The sequence below is a fragment of the Trichechus manatus genome, unplaced genomic scaffold (assembly GCF_000243295.1).
Source record: "Trichechus manatus latirostris isolate Lorelei unplaced genomic scaffold, TriManLat1.0 scaffold00016, whole genome shotgun sequence".
Lineage (NCBI taxonomy): Eukaryota > Metazoa > Chordata > Mammalia > Sirenia > Trichechidae > Trichechus > Trichechus manatus.
This window is the reverse complement of record NW_004443952.1, coordinates 25,989,171-26,003,333: the sequence shown is the minus strand read 5'-3', so window position 1 is coordinate 26,003,333 and position 14,163 is coordinate 25,989,171. Positions and strand designations below refer to the sequence as shown.

The 14,163-nt window shown below is 53.2% G+C and overlaps 2 protein-coding genes across 2 annotated transcripts; one reads left to right on the top strand and one right to left on the bottom strand.

Annotated features, from left to right (window-relative positions):
- Positions 1-7: 7 nt before the first annotated feature.
- TESK1 (testis associated actin remodelling kinase 1) lies at positions 8-4,109 on the top strand. The gene is made up of 10 exons (XM_004372294.2): positions 8-117; positions 261-382; positions 496-544; positions 1,092-1,238; positions 1,592-1,674; positions 1,858-1,948; positions 2,183-2,266; positions 2,422-2,511; positions 2,659-2,773; positions 3,106-4,109. Exons 2-10 carry the CDS (start codon positions 288-290, stop codon positions 3,987-3,989), a joined length of 1,638 nt encoding a protein of 545 aa, XP_004372351.1. The 5' UTR covers positions 8-117; positions 261-287; the 3' UTR covers positions 3,990-4,109.
- A 333-nt stretch (positions 4,110-4,442) lies between these two features.
- On the bottom strand, positions 4,443-11,925 carry CD72 (CD72 molecule). The gene is made up of 10 exons (XM_023727532.1): positions 11,894-11,925; positions 11,338-11,526; positions 11,136-11,243; positions 10,302-10,373; positions 9,686-9,775; positions 9,029-9,364; positions 6,491-6,645; positions 5,768-5,889; positions 4,872-5,042; positions 4,443-4,568 (listed from the first exon to the last, which is right to left on the bottom strand). The coding sequence occupies exons 2-9, from the start codon at positions 11,417-11,419 to the stop codon at positions 4,877-4,879; spliced, it is 1,131 nt and encodes a 376-aa protein (XP_023583300.1). The 5' UTR covers positions 11,420-11,526; positions 11,894-11,925; the 3' UTR covers positions 4,443-4,568; positions 4,872-4,876.
- Between the last annotated feature and the right edge of the window lie 2,238 nt (positions 11,926-14,163).

The window sequence follows — 14,163 nt, the reverse complement described above, 5'->3', positions numbered from 1 at the left end:
CGGGGCCGCCCCTCCTCCTACCGGGCCCTCCGCAGCGCTGTGTCCAGCCTGGCGCGCGTGGACGATTTCCACTGCGCGGAGAAGATCGGGGCCGGCTTCTTCTCTGAGGTCTACAAGGTAGGACAGGCGGAGAGGGCAGAGGGGCGGGGCCGAGCCTGCAACGCAAGCTGGAACTGGGGGCCCAGAGCGACAGGCAGCGGGCCCGCACTCAGGCGACCCGCTGGGCCTGCCAGCGACTCGCCTGCTGCTGCCACCCCCAGGTCCGGCACCGACAGTCAGGGCAAATCATGGTGCTGAAGATGAACAGGCTCCCCAGTAACCGGGGAAACACGCTACGGGAGGTGCAGCTGATGAACCGGCTCCGGCATCCCAACATCCTTAGGTGAGCTGGAGGTGGCTAGAGGGAAAGGTAAAGATCCCGCGGGAAAAGTGGAGACGGCCGGAGCTCTAATAGCTCTAACAGCCTACCCTTCTATCTTCCGCATCCTCTTCCAGGTTCATGGGGGTCTGTGTGCACCAGGGGCAATTGCACGCTCTCACAGAGGTGAGGATGGGCCAAGAAGGGGAAACACAAGGGGAGTAGGAGTCAGCGGGACAAGTGGATCTGCGGAGGGATAAGGAGAGGCAGCAGAACCTCCTCCCAAGGGAGGTTTCCCTGAACTTCCCTTTGGGCAAAACACTTATGAGGTCTCCGCTGGTGCTATCCCCTGTATCCCCCGGGTCAGTGATGTCCAATAGAACTTTCTGCAGTGATGGAAATGTTTTATGTCTGTGTTGTCGGATATAGTAGCCACTAGTCACATGTGGCTAGGGGGCATTTGAAATGTAGCTACTGTGACTGACGAACTGAATGTCTAGTTTTATTTAATGATTTAAATTTAAATAGTTGTACATGGCTAGTGGCATGGCTAGTAGCTACTGTATTGGACGGGGCAGTCCTAGAACATGAATGGGGGGCCCTAGAGCACAGACTGACCCTTCTGACCTTTGTGATCCTCCTGAGTGCTGTGCCCCCTGGCTTATAAGTGGGGGACCTAGAACATAGGCTGAAGCCTTGACATTCATTCCCCTTCTCCACCCCCATGACCTAGTACATGAATGGGGGGACCCTAGAACAGCTGCTCAGCTCCCCCGAGCCTCTATCCTGGACTATCAGACTCCACCTGGCTCTGGACATTGCCCGTGGCTTGCGGTACCTGCATGACAAAGGTATATTCCACCGAGACCTCACATCCAAGGTAGGCTGGCCAGGTGGGTGGAGGCATGAAGGGGGTTTGAAACAGACTGTAACTGGCCTGTGGATATTGGAACATGGATAATAGCTATATTAGGATGTTAGAATGTATATTAGGCATTTGGGCAAGGCATTGGAGAATATTGGGGGGCTGGGGTGGAGGAGAGTGCTTTGAGGGAATGCGTGTCATGCTGGGTTTGGAGTGATGGATAATATTAGAGAATTTGGGTGCACTGGAGAACTGGGAGATCAGACACGGTTGGGGTTATGCTGGAATGACAGGGCTTTGGGGTATGTGTGGGGAGACCAGAGAGCAGAAGGTGATGGCTGTATGGGGATGCTATATGTGTGTGTCAGAACTGTCTGGTCCGACGGGAAGACCGAGGCTTCACAGCTGTTGTGGGTGACTTCGGGCTGGCAGAAAAGATTCCTGTGTATAGGTGAGGTGAATGCCCCTGTCCCCCTAAACTTACCAGAGGGCCCCTACCTAAATGAACCATCTAGAATGCCAGGCCCCCAGACACCTTTCCCTTGGGGTGGGAAGGGGCTTCACTTCATCCCCTTTTGCTTGAGGAAGGTGCCTGAGTGGGATGTTTCTGACCATCCTGCCCCTGCCCCTGCAGGGAAGGAGCAAGGAAGGAGCCGTTGGCCGTGGTGGGTTCCCCATACTGGATGGCTCCAGAGGTATTGCGGGGTGAGCTGTATGATGAGAAGGTGAGACATCAACCCTTCAGGTCTCCAAGGCCTTCCAGAGACCCTTGAAATACTCTCATAAGGGCCCATCCCAAGCTCTTCAACAGCCCTGCCAGATATGTAGGAAGCCCCAAGATACCACTTGCCCCTCACAAGCATCCCCCAACACATGAAAACTGTCAAGACTCCCCAGCTCCCTCCATATTTCTGGTACCTGGCCTACCTCCTCCTGCTGACTTTCTCTCTTATCCCCAGGCTGATGTATTTGCCTTTGGCATTGTCCTCTGTGAGCTCATCGCCCGAGTACCTGCAGATCCTGACTATCTACCCCGTACTGAGGTAAATGTGTCTGGGTTTGGAAAGGAAAGATATTGCCAGATGGGGTGGCTCATAACCAAGGAGGGTTCCCTGGAGGTTGGAGTCCTGATGGAGGGGTAGAAGGAGAGCCCAAGGAAGACTGACTTGAAGGCGCCTCCTCTCTGCTGTCCCCACAGGACTTTGGCCTGGATGTGCCAGCTTTCCGAACCCTAGTGGGCGATGACTGCCCACTGCCCTTCCTGCTCCTGGCCATCCATTGCTGCAGTGTAAGAGCCTCACTCACCCTCCTCACCCCACCCCTGCCCCCAACCATGAGCTGACATAGCTGCCCTTTGGGTCCCAGGTGATGGGAGGAAAACTCAGGGACGCTTTTTCAGAGCACTTAGTGAAACTGCCCCGTCCCTACCCATCAGATGGAACCTGGTGCCCGTGCCCCCTTCACTGAAATCACCCAACACCTGGAATGGATCCTGGAGCAGATGCCTGAGCCAGCCCTCCTCACCAAGGCTCCCCTGACACATAATCAGGGTAAGTGAGCATGACCTTGACCCAGCTGAAGTCCTTCTGCCTCTCTCCTCCTTAGAACTCAGGGAATTCTCTTGGAGAAACTAAGTGTATTCGTTGAGAAGGCTAGGTTGAGGGTTGTCTCAAAGAAGATAGTTTTTAATGCTAGAGCCTGAGGGAGGGGATTAAGGAAAGAAGTAAAAGGAAGCTGGATATGATACCCCCCCTTCCCAAAGTATCCTGTGGGACTCCTTTTTCTAAGCTCTAGTCCTAGCAGCCTCCTGAAGAATAAAAAGGCCCTCAAAAAGCTATGATCAAATGCTGACAGCAGTGATCACAGACCTCTCTGTCTACAGGGTCTCTTCCAAGATGGGGTCCCTCTGCCACACTTCCCCGGCCAGACCCCCGGCTCTCCCGAAGCCGGTCAGACCTCTTCCTGCCCCCATCACCAGGATCACCCCCCAACTGGGGGGACAATCTGACTCGAGTCAACCCTTTTTCACTACGGGAAGACCTCAGAGGAGGCAAGATCAAGCTCCTGGACACACCCAGCAAGCCAGTCGCCCCCCTGCCCCTTGTACCACCATCACCACTGTCCTCTACCCACCTGCCCTTGGTGACCACTCCAGAGACCCTGGTCCAGCCCGGGACACCTGTCCGCCGCTGCCGCTCCCTACCCTCATCTCCTGAGCTTCCTCGACGTATGGAGACAGCACTGCCAGGTTCTGGCCCTCCCCCCGTGGGCCCCTCAGCTGAAGAGAGGATGGAATGTGAGGGCAGCAGCCCTGAGCCAGAACCCCCAGGACCAGCTCCCCAGCTGCCCCTGGCTGTGGCCACAGACAACTTCATCAGCACTTGTTCCTCTGCCCAACCCTGGTCCTCCCAATCAGGACCTCCCCTCAACAACAACCCCCCAGCTGTGGTAGTAAACTCCCCACAAGGCTGGGCTGGGGAGCCCTGGAACAGGGCTCAGCATAGCCTGCCCCGGGCGGCAGCTCTGGAGCGGACAGAACCCTCGCCGCCCCCTTCAGTTCCCCGGGAGACTGATGAGGGGCTGCCCTGTCCTGGCTGCTGCCTTGGCCCCTTCAGCTTTAGCTTCCTGTCCATGTGCCCCCGCCCCACACCAGCTGTTGCCCGCTACCGCAACCTGAACTGTGAGGCAGGCAGTCTCCTTTGCCACCGAGGGCACCACGCCAAGCCACCCACTCCCAGTCTGCAGCTGCCTGGGGCACGCTCTTAACAGTGGGGCCTGTGGTCTCAGACCTCCAACTTTGGCCTTCAGGACACCCTGTGAGGACAGAGCGCAAATGCTGGACAGCGTCAGTCCCAGATGGGCTGACCAGCCCTTCTCCCCATATAGGGGAGCATCAGCATGAACTCAAGAGACAGAGCACTTCCTGTCCAACCCCTGGGCTCACTCTCCTGCGGGGATCCCTGAACCAGACACAGCATTGCTGACACATAAGACTAACACGTGCAAATTATTTAAAAGTATTTCAATAAAACTGCCTGGCTGGCTCCGGGCTGCCCCTATCCGCTAAGCCGGTACGCCCTCCTCCCCCCCTCCACTTTGCTGTGGGAGTTTCTTCGGGAGGCCAAAGTCCCTTCTAGAGGCTTCTTAGCCCTTTTCCTAGGAACAGTCCAGTTTCTGGGACAGAGTTTCAAGCAGGTAGCAGGCTGGCTAGAAGTATCAGGCATGGATCAGTCATGGGCTGGGCACTGCCCGGGCAGAGTGAGGGAGCACTGGAGGGAGGTCATCATAGGCCCTGCAGGCCACAGGTTAGGGATGAGGGGCACAGGCTCTTGTTGGCATGAGTATCTGGAAGAGTAAAGCAGCAGTGAGCTCCACAGTTGACTGTCACTAAGAACGAACCCTCATCTAGGTCACCCCATCTCCTCCCCAGGGCTCTGGACAGCCACATCACCAGCCTCCCTTCAGTTTTAAGGCCTTGCCTGCCCCTCTCCCCTGCCCAACCCTCCTTTACATAAGCAGCCCAGGCCCCTGGAGCTGTGAGCAGGACTGCCACTCCCAGGAACAAGTTTTCCCTCTCATCTCTGGGACCCTGCTCTGAGTCTCTCTTCCCCGAGTCCTCCGCGCCTCATCCCCATCCCTCGCACTTACCCAGCTCAAAAGTGCGAAAAGTGTTCCCCATCTGGATACTTGAAGGCTGCCATCTGACAGATGCAGGGAAGCATATGTGAACACTGCTCTTGCTGCAGTTTTTGCCAATAGTTTTGTACCTTACCACAGTCTAGGTTTTGTGTCCTAAACCTTTGTTTTTGTGGCCCAAACCTGTACAGTAGTGAAATAGAACAGGAGTAAGCTCTGGACCCCTCCTTCCCATCTTCCCTTCTCCACTTGCCCTTGCATAAAGCTTAACCCAAGTCCTAACTCACCCCACCTGCCCAGACACAGCCCACGCCTGAGTGTGGCTCAGAGTCCAATGGCTGGATTCCAACCAGAAGAGGCTTTAGGACCAGGGAGGGAAACGTCATCCAAGATCTTAAAGTTGAAAACTCCAGTTAGGGAACATGGGAGGTCACCACCCTGCTTCAGGGTTCCTGGGGTCGGTCGTCTTAAAGTTACCCCACTGCTCCCTTGTTTACTTCTTTAGTGCCTCGTGTGGCCCGACTGAGAAAGTAACAACCTCAGTTTGGGCAGTTTTGTCAAGGGATGGGAAGTTAGGTTAGGGTACCAGGATTCTTGATCAGCTGTGAAGCCCAGGCTAAATCCTCAGCTTCTGAGAGAAGATGAGAAAAAGATGGCATAGGTTCCCAATCTAGTAATTATCCCCCCAAAATTGTATGTACCAGGGACTGCTAGGTACTGGGGACAGAACAGAGCACAAGACTGGTCTAAACAGTTATTAACCAAATAGAGAAAATGAACAAAAGGGCAATCACAGTATTGATTTATGAAAGATTTTTGGGATGAAGACCTGGAAAAGAAATCTCTTTACTGTGCCCTTAGGAAGGGAATATAGAGTTGAAAATACCTGAAAGTCCTAACAAACTTACCCATTGAATAGTGTGCCATCAGTCCACTCCCAGTTCTTATTGAAGCGGAGGCCAATCCAACATGAATTAAATAGACCATCAGGTGGTAACAACTGATTTAAGATTTCTTTGGAGTCAAATAGCTGAGGGGAGATTCAGAGAGACATGAGGTGTATAGAGAGTGCTGAGAAATACGGAAGAAAATGAATACCCTAGGGAGGCCTGTGAGCTTTGGCAAGAGGGCTTGTCCCTGCATCTTCCTAGTGTCCACCCTGCAGGTGCAGGCTCACCCTTTAGTTCACCTCCCAGCTGGAGGAGAAACTCTGCCAGCCTTTAGAAGGGGGCCATCTAGTAGGCTATTCTAGTCACAGGGAACCTATCCCTACAATCCAGCCCAGCAGGTATGGAATATGTCTCCCTGAGAAGCCATGAGAGTCGAACCTGTTAAGTAGCCCAGAGAGATGACCAGAAAGCTGGGATGAGAAACACGTTAAAGTAGCAAAGGTTCATAAATTTCAACTCTCATGCCAACTCTTATCAGTAGGGGCTACCTGGAGAAAAGATGCACCGGCTGTTTTCAAGTTCGAAGGTAAAGAGCATTGTGACTGATTATCAGTATCTGCATGGAAGAGAAATGGGAAGCCCAGCATGCACGCCAAGTGTGCATTGCCACTTCTGACTTGAGGACGTATGTCCCTTTACCTAACAGATGCAAATACAGCCTGTGGATAAGAGTATTCTTACTGAATAATAAGAGTAAGCTTGAAGATCTTTGAATATGGCCAGATCGGAGGACAGAGATTTACAATGCTTTCGGCTGTCCTCCCAATTTCTCTGAATAGGTGAGACGTAAAAGCAGCTTGTCCTCTTCTGTATCCATCCCATGGGGCAGCAGGTTTCTAAAAAAGAGGAAGAGTGTGACAGCACTGCCCAGACCCAGAAGGAAGGTCTCAGCACTGTTTTTGGATGGAAGTGACCACTCAGCAGCAATCTGGTTGCTAACAATATTCTCCTGGGTCTAAACTCAGTGCCTTCATTGACTCCTAGTCTTTGACCTTTGCTCTCTTTTGCCACCTTTGCTCTCTTTTGCCTGCCCTGGAAATGCCATACCTGTGTGTACTTAGTAGAAAGCTTTAACATTCAACAACATTACTCTCTAATAATCTGGGAGGTTTATTCCAATAGGGCTGGTGTTACTAGCCCCAATTTCTGACCAATTACAGTCTACCCCCCCCCCATTTTGGCTAACCTCACCTGGGCCCCCTACAATTGTTCACTAGCCTCTAATTCATCTCACTAGTTCCCTAAAGCATCCCCCACTGCATATGCAAAACTTTTCCCACACTCCTCAAGCCAACCACCTCCTTGCCTCTCTACTCTTCCACAAGCATACAGCTTGGTTCCTATTTTACTGAAATTGTCAGACTCCTCATGTGAGCTCTCTCCATTTCCCTTCTCTTCCCCTCAAAATTTACGTCTCTCCTCTGTTCCTCTTTTCCTGATTATCCATAATAAACATCCCTCTTTTCTTTTTAATGTCAGCCGCACCCCAGTCTGTGCTCCTGATCCCAGCCGTACCCAACTCTCTTCCAACACTCTGTTCAATCAGTCCTACCTCCATTATTCAGATCATTCCCTCTCCACTAGCTCCCTCTCTTCTGCCTACATTTTCATGTCTCCACTCAGCTACCCCCTTGAGCTACTGTCTTATGGCAACTTCAAGGAATAAAAAGAAGTCCAGTGTGGCTAGATCAAAGAGGATAAGGGGTAAGTGGCATGCTGGAAGGCAGGCAGGGCCTTGGAAGCCATGCTAAGGATTTTTTATTTTTATATTACAAAGAGAAAGTCCATGTAGAGTTTTACACAGAAGAGTTTTGTTCATTGATTAAGTAGGAGATTGAAGGCATCTGCTGAAAGTGAGGGGGAAGGTAGCAGGGTAAGGAGTTCTTATGGGGAGCAAACTGACCACCCCAGGGATTGCTAGGCAGTGCTGAGGCCCCAGCTGAGGCTGGAGACTAGCGTTTCACTGGCACCAAGCAGAATGATTGCACACTTTGTCACACCTGGGTGCAGACATGTGCAAGGTGGGCAGTTGAGTTCATCCAGAGTTGAGATTTTGCCAGTCAGGTGCACCAGAAGGATGATGAAACCAAGGAGTGGTTGAAGTGATGGACTCCGGAATCCAGTACATAGGGAGAGAAGTGAGGATAGGAGACAGGCTGATGGGAAGGGAGGAAACAGGGGAGTCAGTGGGTTGGAGGCTTGGGTGAGGATGAAGAAGTATGGGGAAATTGTGCGGAAGGGTGGGCAGTTGTGATCAGAGTGGAAGTCTGAAGAGTCATTTCAGCACAAGAGTCATTTCAGATGCTGAGGCCCAGGGGGCAGCAGTGGGAATGAGTGGCAGTACTGACATGGAAGTGAGTGTCACAGAGGACAAGGAGGTTAAGGAAATGAGGACTGAGGGTGTTTTCATATAAAATCTTGCTGTCCCAAGCCTAGAGGGAGCATCCAGGTGCCCCCTGAGCCAGATGGAGACTAACCCTGACCATAGATATCCAGTCCATAAACATTCCAGTCCTCTTCTAGGCACCCTGTCTAGAAACCTAGCCTGCTTTGGTACAGCCTTTCCCCTTTTATGTATCCCCCTTTACCATCCCCCATATTGGATGGGTTCTTGCTTTCAAAATGGATGAACATCCCATCCCAGTTCCCTAAATCACAGTACCCTTCCCACTTCATTGTGAGTGCCATCCATGCATGAGAATGTCTGCTTCTTGCCCCACCACCAGATTGTACCTCATCAATCACTAATTCTTAACCTTTGTGGGGGGAGTCTCAGATGTATTGAGAATCTAATTAAAGCTATACTATACTCTCTTTAGAAAAATATGCAAAAAATTAAGTTACAAAAAAGAAAAGAAAAATGTGCAGACAACAAATTTCACATCCAAATTCAGGAGGTGCCCAGATCCTTGACACAGACATCATGCCAGATACCTGAGTTTACCATGCTGCTTTGGACAGTGTAGTTTGGATTGCTGGCTGCCACCCTTCCCTCCCCAACAGGGTCTGCCTTAGAGCTGGGTGAGCCCCCTCAATCCAGTGTGCAGCTTCAGCCTTCTTCCTGCATGGCTCATGTCAGCCACCACTCTGGTTCACTACCCCATTTCCGCAACAACTCATTGACTTCCTGATACATAGATAGATCTCCATCATTAGTGTCTCCTTTCTTCAATCCATGCCTCACAGCAGTCCCCTCTTGGCTCCCCCCAGAGCAGTTACCTGGTGAGGAACATTTGAAGAAGGACTTCAGTGTGTCTTGCACATTGCTCAGCCTCTGCTCCAGGCTGCTCCTCTGCCCCTCCTCCCTTCGCAAGGTCTCCTCTGTCTTCTCCCGGTCAGACTGGCAGTCCTTTAACTGCCCTTCAGCAGCCTGGCGAAGCCCTTGTTCCACCTGTAGTGCTTTTTGACTCTGGGCCAGCTCCCTCCTGGACCCTTGCACCTCCTCTTCGCTATTCTCCACCTGGGTTATCTTTAGGTGGAGCTGCTGGTGCAGGCTGCTGTTAGTGGCTTCCAGAACCCTGTCCGTCTGCCGGAGCTGCTGAGACACCTGCAGATCTGTTTGGTCATAAAGAGTGATTTGGAGGGCATCTTCACCAGACACACCCTGGACCCCCGAGACTTCAGCATCAGCCCTTGCACTGCTCCTTCCAACTTTTTGCACAATGAGCTGAAATATAAGATCTGACTGCCTAAAGCTTAAGGAAGTACTGGATAAGGTAAGGACAATTTAGGAGGACGCAGTGCTGGAAACCAGACCAAAAGCTAAGGGTTTGGTGGGAGTGACTATGGGCTCTACTGAGGAAGGGTGGCTGTTGGGGGGGAGCAGGGAAAAGGTCGTTTAGGGGTAAGTGGGAAGTGGGGGGCAACCATACTCACAGCGCACTCCCAGGCAGATGGCGGCCACACCTAACAGCAGGCAGGTGAGGAGCAGGCCAAGGAGGAGGAGGTGAGTGTAGGCTACACAGCCTTAGGGAGCGAGTGGAATGAGGGGCAATCAGTCGCGGGAAAGAATTTATAGACTGAGGGGATGGGGGGAGGGGATTCACGAGGAAAAAGCACCCCTAACAGGACAGTGATGCAGGGTTGAGGAGGGCAGGCAAGGTCGGCTTGGTGGGCTAGTGGGAGTGTTTTACAAGTAGGGGAGGGAGGTGTTCCAGAATAAAGGTTGGGGATTATCAGACAGAGAGGGGGAAAAGGAAAGGTACGTGAACTGGGGACTTGAAGCAGTCTGGGTCGACATATTGGAATGATCAATATGGGGATGGGGTGAAAGCGGCACCGAGAGGGGTCGCGGTACCGCCGAGGCGTCGGAAGGGCTGCGCCCGGGCTCCCTCCCGGGCCAAGCCTGCACACAGCAGGTCGGCCGACCTCTGCGCGGCCTCGCGTGAGCACGTGCCTCCCCGGCCACCCTCGCGGGGACTCCCAGGAGAAATGGCCTGCGGCGGCCCGGCGAGGTCGCGAGCGCGCGTCGTGGGGACCGGACGCCACTCACAGGGCAGAACCCGCCCGGCGGCTGCTGACGTTACCGCGCTCCAGGCCGCAGGTGGCTGCTCCGGCAAGACCGCTGTGGATTGGGAGCGTCGCCAGTTGGCAGATGGGAAGCACCAGGAAATGCCCCTTCTACCCCCTCTCCACCCTACCACAACGCTGGGCCCCAGTCAGTCCTATGTTGCCCTCTGTACAATTCATCTGGGACACCCTCATCACCCGCGGGAGCTCCTCATCTCTCCCAGAACTCTCTCCTCCCTCCTGAGACTGGCCTTGTCTTTTCCCTGGGGACCCCTTGTCTCCCCCACCACAAACCACAAAAAAAAAAAAAAAAAAAACGTTGCTGTGGAGTCGATTCGGACTCATAGTGACCCTACAGGACAAAGTAGAATTGCCTCATTGGATTTCCAAGAAGCAGCTTGGTGGATTCCAACTGCCAACCTTTTGATTAGCAGCCGATCACTTAATCACTGCACCACCAAGGCTCTACGTCTCCCCCCAGGTCTCCTTTTACCCTTCCTCAGGGCCCCCTTATCTGCCCACCCCAAAACCTCTCCCTGGGATTGCTCTCATTCTTCTCCCCTACCCTCTCAACTCTCTCCTGTGACTCCCATTAGAACTCATCTCCCTGAAGGGCCACCCTGATGCCTCCTCGGAGCCCTTACCTCCCCACTGGGTTCTCCCACCTTGCCCTTGGCATCTTGATTCTTCCCCTGGCTCCTATTTGCCCAGTTCTCATTCTCCTCTTTCCTTAGACACCCCTTCTCTCCCCAAGGGCATTGTCCTCTCCAGCTCAAGACACAGCACCCCAAACATATGTCCCCTGGGTATTCCATACCTGCTTTGTTCCCTAGTCCAGGGGGAGCCACGCCAACTGGCCACTCTGGAGCTGAGGGCACTTGTACATTCTCATAGGTGAGCTCCCCATCCTCGTAATCGTCTGAGTCTGGAGAGGAAAGAGACCAAGGTGAGAATCAAGAGGTGGGGTCCTGAAGGAGGAGGGGATGCAGGCAGAACCAAGGAGATTCATTCACCCTTACCCTGTCCTAGCCGGGTGGAGATGCTCTTCTTCAGGGGTGCCTTCACAAACCGAAGGTCTGCATAGGTGATGGGCTCAGCCATGGTCCTGAGCCCCTCTGCACCCGCTGTTCTTGCCGCCTTGTCCACTGGCCCCAACCCCGCTTGCCACTCTCCGCTCTGTCTTTATACTCTTAGGCTTTGTGTTCCCTCTGTGAAGCACAGATAATCATTTTTACCCTGTGACTTCCAGTCACGAAAGAGGAAGATGTGAGCAAATCTCTACCAGATGGGTTCAGTGAAGCAGAAGGCATCGCTGGGCCTGGGACGGGGGGCAGACGAGGGGAGATTGAGGTTCAGAGTGTGGGAGTAGGTGCTGGGAGTGTCCAGGTCACTACTCGGATCTGACCATGTCCTGCGTATGTCCCCCTTCATGCATCCTAGACCCACTTCAGTAATGCTGGGCTCCAAACACTTGTCCTCCTGTTTGGCTACCCTGATTGCCCCCCGCCCCTCCTGGCTGCCTTGTCCACTGGGGCTTACGGATGTGTAGTCAGAGCTCTTCTGTGCACTACTGACCTCAGAGGATCTCAGTCACTGCTCCAGGGTAGGGCTCCATCGTTCCCATCAGATTTGTGGTACTAGTGTGGATCCCTAGCTTCCCACCATCCTGGGGTTCCCAGAGGGTATGAGTTTCTAGAAAGGGGTCCCCTGATGTGGTGGATCCCCAGATGGGGCTCATCTCCCCCATAGCTTGGGGGCTTTCAGGGTGGGCCCAGCTCCCCTCCTGCTATAGCCCCACAGATCTGCTGCGGAAGCTCTCCTCCCTGCCACAAGGAGGTTCTCACTCAAAAGCCCTTTCTGGGAATGCTGCAGCCCTTCTGGAGGATGCAGGGGACTTAGGACCAAACTGTTTCTCTGAAAACACACCCAGAGTTCCTCTTCAGAGCTTTTCCCTTCCCCCTCCATCCTTGTTGCCCTCCTGTGGCCTGTCAGCCCCTTCCTCTCTCCATCCTACCCCTCCCAGCCTCGTGACATCCTCTGTCCCTACAGCTGAGCTACTGTGCAGGATCCAGAAGGTGGAGCCCAGGAGGCTGAGGCCCCAGAATAGGCCTGGGCTGGGGGTGAGGATGAGAGACCCCACAGGGACCTTAGCACTGGCAGCCTCACAGCTTGTGCTCTGGAGAAGCCTTCTGTGTACCCCTGTGGGGGACCGGGGATCAAGGGAGCTGCCCAGGGATTAAGAACGGCTGCAGCTTCCTAAGCAGAGAAAGGAAGCAGGGCCAGGAGCTGAGTGTGCAGACTCTGGATCAGTCAAGATTTTTGTATCTTCTTGTTTTAGTTTTGGTTTTGCTCTTAGTTTCCTAGTAAAGTTCTTCCTGAAAAACAAGTCCCAACATGGTCCTTTCACACCCAGCCTGGAGGAAGAAGGGACATTTGGCAAAGCAGAGAAGGACCCAGTAGCCGAGAAGCACTCAGAAGGGCCCCTTAAAAAAGGGGAGGGCTTGGCCAATGGAGGACAGAGGGACACCCAGGGAGGGGAGAAGGGGGCTGCTAAGGAAGGGTGCCTGGAGATGCTCCTTAACATTCTTTTGCTCCTATAGGGAACCCCAAAAGGGCCTAATTCTGGGAGTGGGAAGGGGCTGGGGCAAGACAAGGTACAGAGGTGGGGAAAAACCCACCCCGCAGCGGGTGACATCCACCCCCTCAGAAACCCCTTCTGCAGCTGTGGGGAGAAAAAAGGAAGGGGAAAGAGGTCCTCGCCGCAGCTTAACAGCTTTTATTGTATGATTGGTGGTGTGTGGCGTGGCACTGTGATGGGCCCCATCCCCGAGAAAGTGCCTACTGAGGGACCTGAGTAATGTGTCTGAGGAGAGACAGGTGTATGTGTGTGTGCACATGCGTGCCCCCAGGTCTTTGCTGTCTGCTCCGGGGGTGTCATCCATGTCAAAGTCCGTCTGGAGGATTAAACACAGAGGACTCTGGGGGGCAAAGGGTGTCTGGGATAGCTGTTTTTTTTTTTTTTTTTCTAGGGCAGGGATGACAGACCATTTTAAGAAAAGTCTTAAGAGGTCATGGCAACAGGTTCTACAGATATTTCCTTTTTAAGGTTCATTGTTCCCTGAGGTGTCCCTGCAGCTGTTAACCATCCCTGCTTGGTTAAGGTTTCCAACAACCCACCCCCGGGCACCCCGCCAGGGCCTCCCCCAGATAACAGACAGTATGTGTTGGTGACTCCCTGGGGAACTCAGTGACCCGTGAGAGTGACTGGGGGCGTATAGAGCAGCTGGTGGCAGGATGCGTGGGGGCAGTCAGTGCACTTGTATCTGTGATGTAGGGAGTAGGGGGTATGGGCAGCATGTGTACCAACTGCAGGAACACCTGTGGGAATCCCATAAACTGTAGATAATGTCTTAGTTTTCAGGATTGATACATAGGTGAACATAACCTGGATGCCAGTAAAATGCCAAGACTGAGGCTCCCAGGGTACACTCTGAAAAAGAATCAGGGGCATACTGTCTAACTCGGCCCTTGGAGAGGCTTAAGAAGGGAGGGTACCCAAAAGGAGCTAGGATGAGTTAAACTGCATACCCAGCCCCAGGGCAGGAGCTGGCCTTGGAGGTCTTAACCAGGCTTGGCCTCTGTTTCTCTCGTCTTTTGCTCTTTTGGTGATGGTTGCATGTCTTCTCATGAGATCCTGCATTCCATTCTATCTTAGACCATCACATAGCCTTCTTTTGTGAACGGATGTAAAAGCGGAATTCTTCCCCTTCCCCATGTGTACCACATGGGATCTTTGCAATATTTACCTCCACATTTCTTTTGAAGCTAGACACCTGTAACGCCAA